This window comes from Felis catus, chromosome B4, assembly GCF_018350175.1.
Source record: "Felis catus isolate Fca126 chromosome B4, F.catus_Fca126_mat1.0, whole genome shotgun sequence".
Lineage (NCBI taxonomy): Eukaryota > Metazoa > Chordata > Mammalia > Carnivora > Felidae > Felis > Felis catus.
Genome location: NC_058374.1, coordinates 71,889,252 through 71,909,021, shown reverse-complemented (window position 1 = coordinate 71,909,021; position 19,770 = coordinate 71,889,252). Strand labels below are relative to the sequence as shown.

Genomic DNA, 19,770 nt, shown 5'->3' with positions numbered 1-19,770 from the left:
CAGTGGTTTCCATCTCTGTTCCTGTCTAGCAGACCACACCCATAATAATCACACCCGAGCACTTTTGGACAGAACTGTTCCATCTTTGAAATCTCAGACTTCAGCTTCTTATTGTCTTACCCCAAGTCCTTCTGCTTCCAGTTGGCCCACTCTGTTCCTTCCATGACCTTTCATCTTCTGTTTCTCTGACCCTTTTCTTTCAGTTTAGCAGTCTCCTCCCATGTTTAAATACTTGTTTTTGAATCCAAACATGACAGCTATTTTTTTTTTTCGCCAATACAGTCAACCTATTTGTTCTTTTAGCAAAATCCACTTGGAAATACCTCTATTTGGGATCAATCTGACAGTTTTTCTTCTCTACTCTTTTTTTTTAAAGTTTATTTCTTTATTTTGGGAGAAAAAGAGACAGAGTGTGTGAGTGGGAGGGGGAGCAGAGAGAGAAGGGGAGAGAATCCTAAGCAGGCTCTTCCTTGGCAGTGCAGATCCCAACATGGGGCTCGATCCCACAGATTGTGAGGTCAGATCTGAGTGGAAACCATGAGCTCAATGCTCAACCTACTGAGCCACCCAGGTACCCCTCTACTCTCTTTTGAACTGTTGAGTAGTAAGTTAACTGGGAATATTGGGTCTCCACATGTTATAGTTTCCCATTTTAGCTGGTTTGTCAATGCCAGTCAATAATTCTTTTAAAAGTCCTGCTGAGCTCAGATTTTCATTTCCATCAGTGGATGTTCCCACAGTACTTCACCACTGTCCCCTGATATATTCTTTCACCAGTGCCCTCTTTTCTTTTATCAGATGAGCTTACCTCCTCCTTCACAATAGAGGTTCTATTTTGGAAACTGCTAACTCCCATAGGCTAAAGTCCATACTCTGTATATGTCATGTAGATTTATTTATGATTTGTATAATTTAAACATTTTAAGCTTCAAAACTTCCCATTTCTCAAACACACGTGCCCATTGTCCTGGAGTTTGCTAAAATCAATTTTCTATGACACTGTGTACATGGGAGGTAGGAAATAACAAGGGATGATTGTTAATACCATGTCCCATGAGCATGAATCTTAAGACCTGGTTTATAAGAATACATTGGATGCAGATATCGATGGGCCAGAGGATTACTCTGGTTTATAAAAGTCTATGGGAATGTTTCATTTAGAGCAATGTGAACAAGGCCTACTCACTTTGAGGTCTAAATCCCACAAAGATTTTCTCAGAGATACTAGACAAATCCTGAGAAAAGCCAGAAGTTTAACGTCCATTGCATAGTGTAACTGAATGCCTAGGACTTCCTCAGAGCACCCAGATATTCTGAGAGCTTGGTGGGGAGAAGTTAATATTTCATCTGGGAGACCAACTTCTCACTCTTATTTCTATTTCACTCTGACTCCTAATTAATGTGACAAATGTTTATAGCATAAAGAACTCTTGTAATCATGAGCAGATCCAGCTAGGTAATTCTTATCTTTGAAGGAAGGAGAACTTTCATGGATCCATACAGTTTTACCAGAAGTTAAGTCAACAGGCTGCCTGAATACAGATTCTCCAGTTCATGTGTGTATCCCTACTGGGAATGTCAAACGCTGAGAGATAAGTAATGTAGACATAGGATCTGAATCATTGAGTCCTGTGCTCTGTCCTTAAACATTACTCCAAAGAAGATACACATGTGGTGTAGGAGATGTACACTTTATTATTTATGAGGTTTACATTCTTAATCTCTTTGCGAATCCTTGGTGACTAGGTATTCTTTTTGCCTTGGATGAAGACAGACTAGGACTTATGACCAAAGAAGCTAAATGGCCTCTTTGTGTCCCTTCCTTTAACTCAGCAGCAGAATCTTGGATTGCTACATTTTACCACTCAAAGAAAGTACATCCTAACTAATGAGAGGAAGCACATGCCAGAAAAGTTGCGAGAAAGCTTTTATCCCAATGCCTGGAAAAAGCTGGTCTAACTCATCCATTACAGACCAGGGAATGGCCCCTGAGATTCACAGAGCCAAAGAATAAGCTGAGGTGGAAACGGAAGCATCTAAGGGTACTCAGTCTCACCCATCTTGTTTTTCTCACCTTCTTTGAATCAGGCGGCACATCTCAAAAGGTCTCACTTGCAGTAGCTCAGATTTTGGCTCCCTTTCCTAGTCACAGACAAATTCCCCTCACTCACAAACCTACTCTAACACAGCAAGATTTGCAGTGCCTTTGCCCCTGATCCTGGATCCTGACCTGTCCTCAGTAGAGGACACTAAGGCTCTTCCTGAAGACCACTACAGCAAATTCTTAACCATTGGCCAGTTCATCACTTGGATTTAGAAATTTTGTGAAAGCTGGGGCATTTCTCCAATACTCTGGCACTTTGGCCAGAGTTTCATAGGAGTCAGGCATTTCCTATTTCGTTATCATTCTCTAGATGGTGGTTTTCTCCTTAAGAAAACTCTAGGATAGCTGCCTTTTTTTTTTCTTCAGGTTGACAATGAGATGCAACTCTAATTCTAATGTGCTTCCTGTTGTGTAAGATTACTGCTTTTTGTTAAAAGAAAGTTTAGTGTGTCGTTTCACAGGTGAAATATTTCTTTACCATTGAAAAGAGTACTGTTTTACAAATTGGGTTGAAGTTTCTTGCCTGCATGGAAGATATTATATGAATTTGAAGTTATAATACCATATATAATTTGATGTCCACATCTCCAAGGGAATGAAGAAAAGCTAGGCTTGAAGTATCTTGAACTACTCAATTTTGAAGTATGAAAGTCATGTATCTGAATTATTTCTAGCATTTTGCAAAGACGGCTGTAGGAACGGAGGAGCTTGTATCGCCGCTAATGTGTGTGCCTGCCCGCAAGGCTTCACCGGGCCCAGCTGTGAAACGGGTAAGACTATCATTCCATCTTCTAGAAAATGAGTTTTTATGCCAATGTACAAAGTAATCCATGAGGAAAATAATGTTTCAAGTTTCAAGTGTCTCTCAAAGCTTGGAACTATTAATAAGGAAGTCCTAGGAGGTAGGACGTGGGAAGTTTCAGTGATGCATATTCACTGGGCGTTTCCCCAAAGTCGTTCTATAGAGGTTTTGCAGCTATTATAACTAGAAGAATATTGAACATTTATAGAAAGGTGTGTGGATTTTATGACTTCATAATTCATTTTACTCATTTGGAGCCCATTTTTTCTGGGATCTGTATGACTATATTAAAGCACATTATTCAAGTTCATGGCCAACACACTTCCTAGGACATGCTACCTCCTCCATGCACGTTTGAGAATTTTTTAAAAAAAGTTTTTACCTGAATCATTCAATATTCATTCATTGTTGTTTATTTAAAAAGTATTTAAAGTTTCCTACTTTTTAATTATTCCTAATCCAAGTTCATTTTGAACTCAGTCTGCTGGATACTAATACTAGAAACTAATATATATATTAAACATTATTTAATATATATATTAAAACATGCCGTGAAAATACTAGCTCTTAACTAAAATCATATCAATAGTAGTTTTGCTGCTTTGGGTAAGTGGGTTCTAATAGTAGATGACCCCAGAATGTCCATTATTCTCCCTAAGAGAAAGCTGCTACCTCCGGTGACTGGTGGTTACCATCTTACATTACTTTCCATAAATCTCATTACAATAGATATGGTGCAATTCCTGCTTCCATTCGACCTGCAGAGTCTGTTTTAATAAAGACACTGACAGATAAGAATGTGAGACAGAAAATGTTCTGGACCATTTGGGAAGTGAAAAGTTTCCTGAATAGGTCCTACCACTGTGCACAGAAGGATGCCCACAGAAGGGCTTGCGTCACTAGATTGTTTCTTTCTATAAGTACCTCTCAGTGATGTTCTTCAAACTTCAATGACTGACTATTTGGTTACAAAGGTCTCTAATAGAAAATGGATAGTGTCCATCTTTGATATGTAGGACTCTCTCATAAGGGGATTATTTCCTAAATCAGAAGTTCCCAAACTTAGTGAGCATGTGACTTACCCATAAGTCTTATTAACTTGTTAAATATGCAGATTTCTGGTAATTAACTATCATAGGATTTACTAGATCAAAATCAGGCACTTCTAGTGCAGTCATTCTACAATGTTTCTATCCCATAGTCTCCACCAGTACACCCAAGCACATCAGGTACTGTGGTCGTCCTGTATATCAACACCTGCGGTGACCATATTTCCTGAATACAGTATTTGGTACTGCTTCTGGTGCATTTGTGATCAGAAATACTGGCTTTTTCATGGCATTGAAATGGTGTATGATTTTGAAATAAAGGCTGTCCCAGAAAATCTGAGATGAATAATGGCCATGCCAATTCTGCATATCATTCTTCCACTAGGAAAAAAAAAAAGGGTTACATGTGAGATTGTGAAAATCTGGAATGGTATAAGATTGATCTGAGCAATGTAAAATTTAAAACTAGGGAGTTAAATATAACCCAACAGAATATTTAGCTTTCTCTAATTATCTTTGAACTTTCAGTCTATAAGAAGACAATCCCAGACTTACTCTAAGTAGCTGTCTATAACAGCCAAGGGCTTTGGGAAGGACAAACAGATATGGGTTCAAAATCTAGTCCTACCATTTACTTGTTATGTGACCTTGGGCAAGTTACATTACTTCTCAGTGTCTTATACTATCTATACATCACCTTACTCTTCACAAGTCTCTTACAAGATAGGTATTATATCCATTTAAAAATATATATTGGGTTCAGAGTGATTAATTTTTTTCCTAAGGCCATAGAGTTAACAGCTGAATACAAAATACAAAGGTCTTTCTAACTGGCAAACCCAGGCTTTTTATCTATATCAATGTGGTTTTTAAATTTCTTCTGAATTAATTCTAATGACAGAAGAGAGAGAATGTCTTCATCCAGAGCCATCCTGAAAAGGCCCACCAAAAGGGTAAATAAAATTTCATCAAAAATTATGTTTTTTTCCTAAAAATCCATTCATTTCTATTCCATAACACATGAAAACATTTAACTTACCTACTACCCTTGAGTAAAGTTGGTGCTCTAAGACAGTGGGTCATGGTTTATCTCTGCCTTCTAGCACCTCTTGGCCCAAGACCATATTTCACTATTTGAGAAGCAAGACATTCCTGCCTCCTATCTGAGAAATTGTCAGGATAACACTTGTTTCAAAGCATCTGTCCCAGCTATTGCTCCAGGTTATATCTTAACCCCTCACCTTACACCTTACACCATTTTTGTTGATGTAGTTATAAATAGAAGTTGTGTCATTTAAAAAATAACTTTGGGGGTGCCTGGGTGGCGCAGTCGGTTGAGCGTCCAACTTCAGCCAGGTCACGATCTCACAGTCCATGAGTTCGAGCCCCACGTCGGGCTCTGGGCTGATGGCTCAGAGCCTGGAGCCTGTTTCCCATTCTGTGTCTCCCTCTCTCTCTGCCCCTCCCCCGTTCATGCTCTGTCTCTCTCTGTCCCCCAAAAAATAAATAAACGTTAAAAAATAACTTTGGAGGAGAACCACATGAAATAATCTGTTCACCCATTTATTCAACATTTATTTAGGATCTTTTATATGTTGAGCACTGAATCTAGAAACAGGATATAGCGGTGAACATAGGTCCTATCTGCATGGAGATTATGATCTAGTTGAGTTAGAGGGACTATAAACAGGAAAATAAATAAATATGTAAAATATTGTCAGGTAGTAGTTGCTATAAAGAAAACTAAAGCAGGGGCACCTGGGTGGCTCAGTCAGTTAAGCGTCCGACTTCGGCTCAGGTCATGATCTCACGGTCCGTGAGTTCGAGCCCCGCATCGGGCTCTGTGCTGACAGCTCAGAGCCTGGAGCCCATTTCAGATTCTGTGTCTCCCTCTCTCTCTGCCCCTCCCCTGTTCATGCTCTGTCTCTCTGTCTCAAAAATAAATAAACATTAAAAAAATTTAAAAAAAAATAAAGAAAACTAAAGCAGATAGTGTAAAATTATTTTTATTTCCTATAGACTTTATGTATGACGAGTATTGTTATTATTGGTATTTACTTCATTACTAAAGGTTGCTAACATCAGCTTCTGTACATGTCCCAAAATTTCAGTGATTAATACAAAAAGTGTTTGCTCACTCACATCTCAGTTTGATATGTCAAATGTGGTGTTGGGGAGAGCTGAGGAGCATTGGGATTGAGCCTGCTTAAGCCAGGGGCCCTGGTTGTTGCCATTTGATGAAGTATGCCCAACACACTGCCTCTAACACCAAAGAGAAGAGGGACCATAGATGTGAAAGCATGGAGAATACACACCCACTATTACCTCAGACCAGAAGTAACATACATGTCTGTTCCTCTCACATACCATTGGTAAGAACTCATCACATGGACTTGAGGAGTTGAGAAAATGTAGTTCAGCTGAATGTCCAGGAAGGTGAAACTGGTCTGTGACCATTAGGCCAGTCTTTTGTCTTAGGTGCTGTCTGGCATTGCTATACTATTTACTCTGAACAATCAAACCATTTTCGACATTGTCTCATCTACCCAGCTGGAAGAACTCTGAGTGACTTCCTTCTTTAATCACTGCCTTCTTTCCACCTCTGGTAGGGATCCTTAACTTGGAATTCCCAGACACCTGCAAGTCTATGGATGGACTTTGGGGGTCCATGAATTCCCTGAATATATGTGCATGTGTACATTTTTCTGCAGAAAGAATTCAGAGCTTTTAAAGATTGCAAATGGGTTCTATAATTTCTAAATAGTTATGAACCACTAGGGAGAGAATCTTCCATGATTCATAAAGAGAACTAACTGCTATTTGATTCTGTAGAAGGTGATACAAACGTAGATATCCAATATCTTCCAGAGTTTCTTTGGGGACCTTTAATCTCAAGACCCCACACTGAATCCATCATCTCATGACTCTTGCCTTATCTCTTCTATTCCTGAAACCTGGTTCTTCACTTCTAGTCTTTATTTCAGTGAGTGGCCTTACCCACCAAGTTTTGTTGGCCAACAAACCAAGAATCACCTCCTCCCCCCATCCCTTTTCACTTTCACATCTAATCAAGTCCTTTTGATTCTCTTTACTAGGATCCTTTTTTTTTTTTCCATTCTCTCTGGTAGTACAGTAGTTTAGGGCTCTGAGGTTTATCTCTCTCCAGTCCATTCTTCACAGAATATCTGAGCACACATCTGATCGTATCACTCCACAATGAAAAAAAAAAAAACAAAACACAAAAAACACATTAGCATCCTCCGTTGACCTCACATTTCTTAACATGACCTATATGGCCCTTCAAGATTTGTCTCCTGCTTATCTACCCACCTTTCACCCTCTTGTCCCTCTGTCTCCTCACCTCATTTACAGCCCCAGGCATTGACTTTCATGGACATAAAGCACGTATCTTGTTCACTTTTGAATCTTCAAAACATAGTATAAAGCCTGCGCCTTATTATTCAAGGTGCTCCATGAATATTGGTGAATAAATAAAGACATAAATGAGTGGTCAATTAAATGAGGAGGTAAAAGATGTGCTTGCATCCATATTAGCTGGACTTTATTGAACATTGGTTTAAAGAGGTCTTCAGGGTCATCTGGTCCTAAAGTCTGAGATGGCAGATGAGGTCACTAAGGCACAGAAGGGTGAAGGAACTTATATAAGTTGTTTCATTATAGATACTGATCTGCAATTTAGAACTCAGGTCTTCTGACTCCTAGTCTAGTGTTTCTCTGCTCCTTCCTTCCTTCCCTCCCTCTCCCCTTCCTTCCTTCCTTCCTTCCTTCCTTCCTTCCTTCCTTCCTTCCTTCCTTCCTTCTTCTTTCCATCCTTCTTATGCCATGCTCTATGTTCAGGAATTTATCCTACTATCATCTCTCACGAGGTCTGGGCTTTTTCTTATGCCCACCCCTTCAACTGCCAAATATTTCTGTTGTCTTTATTGGTGAAGACTGTGGCAGTTTTTCTCTCCCAAGGTAGAGAAAGCATCAGGACTGTCAAGATTTGTAAGTGTAGGAATGGCCTAAATTTTGGTCTGCTGGAGCTGGATACTGCCTGATAGCTTAGAAAGGGGACTGATTTCCTGGCCCCAGTGGCCCTCTGTTGAGCCCTCACAATGGAATTGCTGAGCATGAAGTAATAGGATTTACTAGTTTCTTGAAAGACAGTCTAAATATGCATGACATTTACCAACCCTCGTTACTATATTGAGGTCTCTCCTGTACCCCCTCCCCTTAATTTATTTATTCTATTTCTGCATCAGTGTATCTTAGTGGAATGGTTGAATCTACTTACCAACTTCACAAAGAGGCTGTTATGTATATCTTCTGAGTAAAATTAATTTTTCATGGCCTTCTTTTTTAGCCACTGTGTAAAATCACCCACATGTACAGCATAACTTCATTTTTAATTAAACATCCTAATATTCCATCAGGTGTTTAACTTGGATTTAGCTGGGTGATTATGTCTTGGATAACTCAATAAAATGTATTAGAAACCTATGTGCTGAGGTTTAACAGCTCTCTCATTGCCATACTGTATTTATTGCACAATCACTAAACCTCAGCAAACATGTGTCTGATGATCTGATTAATATGCAAAGCTGTCTTAGTGTACTGAAAATAAATCTTTCAGTCATGATTTAAAGCATAACTCTAAAAGATGTGAGAGTCTCCTATAAGTAACTGCCAACTTAAATCAAATTAAAACGTTTATAACTGGGAAAAAGTTGGTATCAAATGGCAACGCTAAAAAAAGATATGCTGTGATATCAAAGAAAAGGAGATCAGACGTTTTGGTGATAAATGGCTTTTTTTTTTCGGTGTGTAAAATAATGGGTTTCTTAGCCACAGATCAAAACATGAGATGGGATTTTAATTATTTTTAGTGAGTATTTAAATTAATATAAACTCAAGTTGCATTCCTGTTTGTGTAGCTTTTTAATATCTGTAGTTTCAAAATGATAAAAATTAAGCATGAGGCTTATATAAATGTTGCTTTACTTCAAAGGTGACTATATATTGATTGAGGCTGATTGATTTTTAAAAGTCTACATTATTACTGTTATAGTGTAGGTAGTAAAAATCCTTTAATTCATTTATACTAACAAAGTTATTTTGCTAGTAGTAGGTACAGTTAGCATTTATTATTAATGTCAAATTGTGTTATATTTCCTGATACGGTTAAATTAGCACATTTTTCACCATTAACAGAACATATTGATTTAGTTTCATGATCATGTAGCTTTCTTTTAAAGGCATATTTTTCAGAAGCTTACATTATTTTATATCATTTTATGTGCAAAGACAAAAAAATCAGAAGCAAGGGAAAATTCAAAACATTTCTGTTACAGCATACCTTTTTTTCCCCCAAAATGACTCAGAGTGAAATTCTAGAACCAAAATGTATACCTTTTTGTGGGAGAAGAGAATTTTAGTAAAAATTTGGAGATAATACAGTTAATAAGGAAAGAAAAACTTTAGCTACCTTTGCTTTACTAGTAAGGATGATCTTTTTTAGTATTCTTTTGAATTTATTTCGCTCTAACTAAATACAAATTTTACATATATAAATCATTAAATAAACTTTATCGTAATAAAGAAAACCTGGAATGAAGGAAGTTCACCTTCTGATCCTTCACAGTGTCTGTTAAAATCACTTTTTCAGATTTGAATTGCTCAAGGGAAGAGACAAGACACAGAACCAATCATTTGGTGTCGTGTGTAATGTGGGATCCATACCCATGGAGGGATCTGTTAATTTCCCTAAGATAGAATCTCCAGTCATACTTGCTAAGATGCTTCTGGTCTTTAAACTTGGTATCTAATGATAAAGTGATTGTATTGCATTTGATGGATGAATGTGTTTTCATGGACTTTGGACAAATTAGGGATTTAGGTCTCAATGTGACTTTTTCATATCATAAATTTTAAAAAGGAAAAAGAAGAAGAAACCAAAGAACTCTCACTGTAGGCTTTTTGACTATGCACTGCTTATGACTTAACTTGAGTACTTAAGGTATACCTTCTTTTTATGTAGGTGAGCCTTAATTTTTTTTTAAATAACTCTTTAGTTGATTAATATTATCCCAAGCCCTGGTCTTCTTGGAAACATTTAACATAGTGGTCAAGAATATAAAAATTGAAGTTAGAGAGACATCAACCGGCATGAGTCTTAGCTCTACTGTTGACTAGCTGTGTGACCTTTTCTATGGTACTTCATTTTTCTATGCCTTTATTTTCATATGTATGAAATGAAGGATGATAATAATATCTGCCTTGTGGGTTTGTTCTGGAAATTAAGTTGAATAATGCAAGTAAGGCATACCGCATCATTCTGGAATGTGATAAGTAATGAATGATGCCTGATGTGATTGTATTGTACATTGTGAGTAAAATTTTATGTACAGAAATATTTGAAGCTTTTGTACTCCTTTGAGTTAGCTGGAGATACCCTGAGATATTATAAAGTAAGGGTTAAGAAAAAGAAATGATTCTAGTTTTCCTGATTCACTTATAAACCAATTTTAAGTATAGTTTTACTACATTTTAATGCTGTAAAATCTTTAATGTAGCAATTTGCATTCTTTACTTTTACTTAAAATTGCTTTTAGTTCTAATGCAAATCTTAAAAATTCATGTTTTATGGAAATCTAAGTCTTTGTACTATTCAAAAAGTAGTTAAAAGTTCTCAGTGTTAAATCTCAAAGTCATTTTTCCAAGTCCTTCAGGTTAATTGGAAAAAATCTTACTCTTTCCATGTATCAGTCATATATAATAGATAACAATTCTGATGGGGAAATAGTTCAGACTCTTTTATTGTAAGGCCTACTTAATTAACATTGGAAATGAGGACACATCGTGGAGTTTATGTAAGGGGAAAAAATAGCTTTCAAGCTGTTAGAGGGCAGGTCTCCAAGAAAAAAGACTAGTGGAATTATTTCGGAATTTAGAAAAGATCTTCACTTTCACTTTAAAAATATTAGTGATTTTTTCAATGGTGTCTTATGAATATATTTATTATATTATATTATGTCCTTGAATTCCTAAAAGCCATTCCCCCCCTTATGTTTTCTTACTCGAGACAAAGTCATTTTTATATTTTTATTTGATATAATTCTAAAAATAACTGCATACTTCATTAATATTTTCAACAAGTAGCATATGTATATGGTATAAAATTTAAAAAGACAAAGATCATACAATGAAAAGTAAATTTTCTTTGTACCCTTTCACTAATCATTGCTTCCCCCCACCTTAACAATATATCTTGGGATTCATATTATCATTACATCCTCACTAGACAGAATGATTCAAATAAGAAAACATCTTATAGGAGCCTGCTGTCATTCAAATAGCAGACTTTTAACTTGTAACTCTATGGTTACTAATAAGAATGCATATCTTGAGGACCAGATCTTTCTCTTCCTTTGGGCATCCCTATGTTGAAAATGTTCTGTAAACTAAATTTAAAAATTCTAATTTTTTTACCTAGATAAGTTGACGAACTTTTATTGATTACAGGTATAGGGAGGACAGACTTGATATCCTGAAGAAACATTACAATGTGATAAAGACATGATATCTGGGTCTTAGTCTTCTTTCATTCAGAATATATCAAGGATGCAACGTTTAATGATACTCAAATTATTTTTGTTTCTTGCATTCTATTTCTTTCTTCTGTATGTTGTTTCTTCCTTCCTGAAGGACCTATGTTAGTATTCTCTTGTAGTAGATCTGTTAGTGGCAAACTCTCAGTATTGGTCTGAAATGTGCTTTATGCCATTTTTACTCTTAGGTTAGTTAGGTGTTGATTTCTAGATTGTTCTCTCTAGAAGAACTGTGAAGGAAGTATTCCATTGCTTTTCTAGCCTCAGGTTTCTGTTGAGAAGTCTACTGTCAGTTCGATTGTAATTCATTTGAAAAAAATTTTTGCTCTATTTGCTTTTAAGATCCCCCTTTCCTTGGGGTTTGTGGTTTAAATGCTTTGAGCCTAGGGATGAATTTATTTTTACTTATCTTGCTCAAGGATTCTTTAGATTATTGAATTGGAAGAGTCATCTTTTTCATCCATTTTGGAAAACATATAGTCTTTATCTCCTCAAATATTGTTTCTCTCTCATTCTTTTTATTCTTTCCTCCTGGTTTTCCTATTGGATAGATGTTGGCGCTTTTCTTTCTAAGTTTCTTCTACCTCCTTTGGTATTTTCCATCTCTTTATCCCTCAGTGCTGTGCCCTTTGCGATTTCTTCATATCTATTCCCCAGTCTATCAGTTATCTCTTCAGCTTTGTCTAATCCTTTGTTTAGCTGATCCATTGAATTTTTTTTAGTTCAATACCTGCCCTTTTCATTTCTAAGAGTTCTCTTTTTCAGATTTTTAGTACTTCTCCCCTTTGTTCTTATTCTTTTCTTGTGATTTTGATTCCTTCTTTTAAGTCTTTAATAATTTTAAACATGCTTACATTACATTGTAATCTTTATCCATCTGCAGTTGAAGGGGCTCTAAATATCCCTATTCTTATGCTTGCTGACTCTTGCCCATGATGTAGCATTTCCTAGTGTGTTTTATACTTTTGATGTCTGACCTTATCTTCATTGAAGATTTACCTGTGAAACCTGAGGTCTTTTCTCTCCAGAGAAATTTTGCAGGTATACCAGGAATATTACAACTGATATTTGTATTGACTTCTTTGCCAAGTGGTATACCACACTAGTGACGTAAATTTGAATTTTAAAACTCTGTAAGAAAACATTTTTTTTCTCCCCAGCCAAGTATAGGCAAAAATAGAGTGTCTCCCCATATTCTCTTGTGCTAGAGGGTGTTTTATTTGTGTGTGTGTTTCTATCCTACACTCAAACTAAAGAGGAGCCCTTTAAGGATCCTGCTTTGTGCTGAAGTCTTGGACCTTGTATAGGACCAAGTCCTCTCTGCTGTCACTGTGTGAGTCATAAAATCCAAATCTGGTATTCAGCTTCCTCATGGGCTATATAGGAATTTCCATTTTTTTTAAATGAGCTAAGTTATGAATTTAATATGATACATTTTTAAGCCATGTGCTTATAGAAAGATTTTTAGGTTATGCAGTTCTCAGTATTGCTGGAATTGGAAAGAAAGTTACATAAGTATGATTTTGTTGATGCTCTTTGAAGCAAAAAATTCTGGTCACTTATAAATCTGCAGACATTGAGGGGAAATTCATGGTGGCACAGTGAAAATGGGTGGAACATGGGAAGAAACAATAGGAAGAGGACCAACTTTATGGAATTTACTAGGAATGGAGCTGGGGATGTGGCTACTTTTTTTTTTTTAATGTCTTTATTTTTTAGAGATTTTTTAGAGGTGGGGGAGGGACAGAGAGAGAAGGAGACACAGAATTTGAAGCAGGCTCTAGGCTCTGAGCTGTCAGCACAGAGCCTGACATGGGGCTCAAACTCATGAACCAGGAGATCATGACCTGAGCTGAAGTCAGACACTTGACCGACTGAGCCACCCAGGTGCCCCGTGGCTACTTCTTTCTCTTCACTAAATTGCTGATGTTTCTGAGAATAGTCTGTACTTCTTTCTAAGGGGTTCTTATCAATGGTCAGTTTCCATTTCTTTCTTCATATAAGCTTTCCGGAAGAAACCATGGAGATACAGGTACAATAAACCCATAACAATCAGCTTTTTTTTTTTCCATAGCAATCAGCTTTATCCACTGATAGGTGACTCTCTTCCTTAAGAACTCACTGTTTTTTGAGAGAATAAAATATATTCTAGGTAATTTTTTTTTGGTTTAAATGAAAATGTGGTGCACAGGGATGGAGTTAATCAAATATAGGTTTATAGTCAAGTCAAAGAAGATGAATCAAATTTGCAAATAACATGAATTGGGAAGGGTAGTTAATAGGACAAAAGACAGAACAAAGATTCGAAGTTATTCAGATTTCAGGAACAATGGGAATGAATGAGGACTATGCCATGTAACACACAGGTAAAAGTATCTCTTTTAGTTGTCCCTCTTGCAGCTCAAATCAAGCCACACTGCTTCTACCAGTTTTATTTTGAGGTTCTTAATTCTGATCTTTTACATCTTGGGCCTACGTTCATTGTGTCCTTTGCCATTCCCTTGTTTTTCTTCTTTAGTTGACTTCCCCCACTCCACTTCCTTTTTCCTCCATTCCCTTCCACTGGAGGATGTGTTCCTTGAAAGTAGAGGTGAAACCTACGATTTCTCATTTTTCATAGGGCTTAGCATCACGTTTTTCATTGAGTAGGCAGGCAATAAATATTAATAAAATGTAAGTACACTCTTGCCTTTGGGTTAAAAAAACAATTGCACACAATAGAGAACTTTAATAGTTTCATGATTTCTTTGACTGCTGATTCCAAGTATGAACCCAAAGTATAAGGTGCTAGCTGTAAAAGAAAATGCATATTTAACCTGTGTTAGTACAGAGTGTACAAAACAATATAAGTAATAGTCTCCCTGAATTCTGTATACTTATTCCACAATGGAATGTTGTATTCACTTTGGCCAGAAGATTTTTAGAGGTTATTGGCAAATGGGAGTGTGATCAGGAAAAAATTAGCTGGGAGATGAAAGCTGTAGTGGATATAAGAGGATAGCTGAATAAACCTGAGGTGTTTGACAAAGAAATGAAATAAATAAGAAAACTAAAAGGCGGCATGAAGGGATAAACTAATATGTGGATTTTGGATTAGATTATTATGCGTAGCTCTAGTGTACAAACCTAGTAAATTTGCCAGTAGGTGAGCTTGAGCTTCAGATAAGAAAGAAGCTGACCACAAGAACTGTGTGAAAATGGGATGGACCAGCCTGCATGTTCAAAGAGAGTCTAGAGGACCCAGTGTTAGAAGCACGTATGTCCCAAAGGGCTTCCCCACTGGATCTTGATGGCCTTGTTTATGGGGGTAACCTAGGACTCCTATTTCAATTTTTCATAATAGTAGCTACTTTAACTGCATGTCTAAAGGCACTTCTTGTAATCATAAGGAGGCAGTGTAGCTTAATGGTTAAGAGTTTGAGAGTGAGCTTAGAAAATGACTGTGTATAATTCCAGGCTCTGCCACTGACTACCTGTGTGGACTAGGGCAAGTTACTTAATTTTTATGTGTGTCAGTTTCTTTGTTTTAAAATGGAATAATAATACCTGTTTTATTGCATTATTGAGGAGATTACATGAGTTAATATATACAGTTACAGCAGTGGTTCAGTAAATGATAGCTATCATTATGACCTTCCTCCTAATCCCTACAATAACCCTCCAAAGTAGTCATTATTACCTGATGAGGAAACTGAGGTTCAAAAAGATTAAATAATTGGCCCTGGGCCACATAGCCAGTGATGTGGGAGAAAAGGAATCATGCCCAGGGCTGATGAATTAATCTGTGCTCTTTCTGTTCTGATATTTGGCCTTCACCACACCATACAGATGATTGAATGCCTCTGAAATGGCAGCAAACTTTATGGAATAAAAGTGCCAAATTATCCAAATTAAACATTTATTAAGCTCCTGTGCACGCACAGCACAACGTGACATGTGTATGGAGATGCAGAAAGTAAGATGAGGTTCTTTTCTCTTGGGAGTTTATATCTCTGTCTAATGCACAGGGGAGCATCTTATCTAAATAACAAGGAAAGAACAGGTGGGTTCAAAAATAATAGTAATACCTTTTAAGTGATTGCTAACTACTAATCTTGTCTGGTATGGCAACCCTAGATGAAATTGCTCTTCAGAAGAATGAATTCTGGAGCTGTAAATACGAGCAGCTGTAATTTACAGGGGAAAAAGGCTGCCCAATAAACTCATACTGGTGGGACCTGGGAGGCAAGCAAACAGCTGATTAAACGTGTGAAAAGTATACTCTCAAGTGTTAGACAGGGTTTTCATTGCTGATTTTCTCAATATTCACGTCTGAAGATGATTATAAGGCTGAGTAAGAATGAACTTGGACCTCTAGTTTAATAGAAAGCCTGAACAAAACAAGTTAAAGGAATTCTCTGATATTCTTAGTCTTTTAAGATGTGTAACTCTTTCTCGTCCTTCTTAGATGAGGTGTGTTTTCATTTGCTTTGAGCAACTTTTAAAATATAAATCACTCACTCCAGCATGTTTTTTTCCTTCAGATTTTAGAAGGCCCAACTCTAGTCTTAAAATTAACCTTACCTTTGTCCTTTTTACATAGAGCTGAGTATATTTTTACTACTTATCATTCTTTTTACCGATGTTTCATTCAAGGAAAATAAAAACAGCTGACTGCAATTTTTTTTTACTTGAAAATCAATCAGTACAATGGACTCTGTAAACATGACAACTTATTATTCGTTATGATCTTCTTAGTTTTGACCATTTATAACCAAAAGAAATTAATTAAAACATAGATGCCTATAAACAGTACTGAAGAAGCAAGAATCAAGAGTAAATTTCATAGTGCAGGAGGCAAAGCTTTTATTCAAAGAACGACAGGAAGGGGATGCTTTCCATAAATCATAAAACTTAATTAAAAACCAAAGAGCACTGAATCAGTTACACAGATAATTTTGTACCCTACATGGCATGAGAGGCAAGATTTAGTAAGTGTCTAAAATCAATTAGATTAGAAATCAATCAGCTAATTTTAGTAGGAGCAAAATGGGGGAGTTATAAGATTTTGTTAGAATTATTAGTAAATTTGTAATATATTATTTGAGATATGGATCTTCAAGTTTACATTCTTGAAAAGTAAATGCTGGCATACCCCATTTTAATGTGCTTTGCCTTATTGCACTTCACAGATAGGGTGTTTTTTTGTTTGTTTGTTTGTTTTGTTTTGTTTTGTTTTTTTACAAATTGAAGATTTGCAGCTACCCTGTGTCAAGCAAGCGTATCAGCACCATTGTTCCAACAGCATTTCATCACTTTGTGGTAAATTGTATCATATTTTGGTAATTCTCATGCTATTCCAAGCTTTATCACAATTATTATGTTTGTTAGGGTGATCTGTGATTAATGATGTTTGATGCTACTATTTTAATTGTTTTGGGCCACCATGAACCTCCCCCATACAAAACAGCGAAATTAGCTGATAAATGTGTATGTTCTGAATGCTTCACTGACCTACTATTCCCCAATCTCTCTCCCTCTCCTTTGGCCTCCCCATTCCCTGAGACACGACCATATTGCAGCTAGGCTAATTAATAATCCTACAATGGCGTCTTAGGTGTTCAACTGAAAGAGTCACATCTCTCTCACTTTAAATCAAATGCTAGAAATGATTATAGAAGTGAGGAAGGCATATCAAAAACCAAGATAGATTGAAAGTTAAGCCCCTTGTGCCAAATAGTCAAGTTGTGAAAGCAAAGGAAAAGTTCTTGAAGGAAATTAGAAGTACTACTCTAGTGAACACATGATTGATAAAAAAGCAGAACAGCCTTTCTGCTGATATGGAGAAAGTTTTAATGGTCTGGATAGATCATAACATAAATGTAAAAGTGCAAAATAAAGCAGCATGTGCTGATGTATAAACTGCAACAAGTTATCCAGAAGATCTGGTTAAGATAATTAATGAAGATGGCCACACTGTACAGATTTGTAACATTGAGGAAACAGCCTTTTATTGGGAGAAGATGCCATCTGAGACTTTCATAGCTAGAGAGGAGAAGTCAATGCCTGGCTTCAAAGGTCAGACTGACTTACTAGCAGCTAATGTAGCTGGTCACTGTTAGTTGAAGCCAGTGTTCATTTACCGTTCCAAAAATCCCAGGGCCCTTAAGAATTACATTAAATCTACTCTGCCTGTACTCTGTAAATGAAACAATGCCTGGATGATAGCACATCTGTTTACAATATAGTTTATAGAATTTTTCTTTGTTTTCTTTATGAAATATTTTAAGTCCATTGTTAAGACATACAAATAAGGATAAAAATCCTCTCAAAATGTTGCTTCTCATTGACAATTCACCTAGTCATGCAAGAGCTCTAGTAAAGGTGTACAATGAGATTAATGTGGTTTTCACCCCTACTAACACAGAACCCATTCTGCAACCCATGGATCAAGGAGTGATTCTGACTTTCAAGTCTTCTTGTTTAAGAAATACATTTTGCAAGGCTATAGCTGCCATAGATAGTGATTCTTCTGATGGATCTGCGCCAAGTACATCAAAAACTTTATGGAAAAGATTCATAATTCTAGGTGCCATTAAGAGCATTTGTAATTCATGGAAAGAGGTCAGAATTTCAACATGAATAAGATTTTGGAAGAAGTTGATTTCAGTGCTCAAGGATGACTTTGAGGGGTTCAAGACTTCAGTGGAGAAAGTCACTGCAGATATGGTGGAAATAACAAGAGAACTAGAATTACAAGTGAAGCCTGAAGATGTGACTGAATTGCTGCTATCTCATGATAAAACCTGAATGGAGGAGGAGTTGGTTCTTATGCATGAGCAAAGAAAGTGGTTTCTTGAGATGGAGTCTACTCCTAGTGAGGATGCTGTGAAGATTGTTGAAATGATAACAAAGGATTTAGAGTATTACTTAAACTTAGTTGACAAAGTAGCAGCAGAGTTTGAGAGGATCGACTCCCAATTTTGAAAGAGTTTCTACTGTGGATAAAATGCCATCAAACCACATCACATGCTATAGAGAAATCGTTCATGAAAGAGTCAATCGGTATGGCAAACTTGATTGTTGTCTTATTTTAAGAAATTGCCACAGCCACCCCAACCTTTGGCCACCACACACTGATCAGTCAGCAGCCATCAGTATCAAGGCAAGACCCTTCTCCAGCAAAAAGATTGAGATGGTTAACCATTCAGATGGTTAACATTTTTTAGCAATAAAATAGTTTAAGTTATGTACATTGTTTATTAAGACATCATGCTGTTGCACACTTAAGACTACAGTATAGTGTAAACAAACTTTTATATCCACTGGAAACCAAAAAGTTCACTTGACTTACTCTATTATGGTATCCACTTTACTGTAGTAGTCTGGAACCAAGTCTGCAGTATGTCCAAGGTATGCCTATGTAACATATGTTGTACATTTTTGTACTACACTTGTACTCATTCGTTGTAATATGTTTTTCCAGAAAAGGATATATATATATATTTTTTAATCCAAGTAACCACAAATAGGAAACCCAATCATGGGGTTGGGGGTGGGGGCGAGGCTGAGACAAATAATGGCTACCTCCTACCTGGCAGAACAGGGGGAAAAGGTGGCCCCTACATCCTTGATGGTCAGCACAGGCCCCCCCCACCCTTTCCCTCTGCTTCAGCATCCCAGGGGCAGGGCCCTACCTTCCCTGGGACTGGGGTGTACTCATTCACTTTAGACCTTACCCTCCACTGGAATGGCTTTCTTCCAAATCACATGTAACTTCTTATTCACTATTTACAAAGTATTCAGATTTCTTGAACTTTGTGCAGCATTTGATATTATTAACCAAATTCTTTTCAGCAACACTCTTTTCCTTTGATTTCTTTGACATGACATTTTCTTCCAGAGTGTAGTATCAACCTCATGTAGTAGGTGTTTTGACTCACATTTGGGGAGGAAAAGATAGAGAAGCAAGTGAATTGTCCATGTGGCATAGCTATCAGATGAAGAGGTTAGAGTTAAACCCAGGGCTCTGTAAATCCAAAGTCCATGTGCAAAACACTGTTCTATATCCCCAGCATGTCAGCCCCTATATAGTTGAGCTTCTACTGCTGTTATATAGTTGAGCTTCTACTACAGAAAGCCTGAGGGCCTTTGTTTGTATTTCTTCTTTCTCTCCTTCTCCTTCTTTCCCCCCTTTTCCCCCACTCCTTCTCCTCCTTCTTAGCT

General features: G+C 36.9%; 1 protein-coding gene across 4 annotated transcripts in view; it reads left to right on the top strand.

Annotated features, from left to right (window-relative positions):
- Positions 1 to 19,770, top strand: part of NELL2 (neural EGFL like 2) — a 390,253-nt gene that overhangs the window by 294,133 nt on the left and 76,350 nt on the right. For all 4 annotated transcript variants that reach the window (XM_045061670.1, XM_023256973.2, XM_019834835.2 and 1 more), the window contains one exon: positions 2,779 to 2,874. In XM_045061670.1, the coding sequence (XP_044917605.1) occupies positions 2,779 to 2,874 (96 nt within the window). The remainder of the gene's footprint in view (positions 1 to 2,778; positions 2,875 to 19,770) is intronic.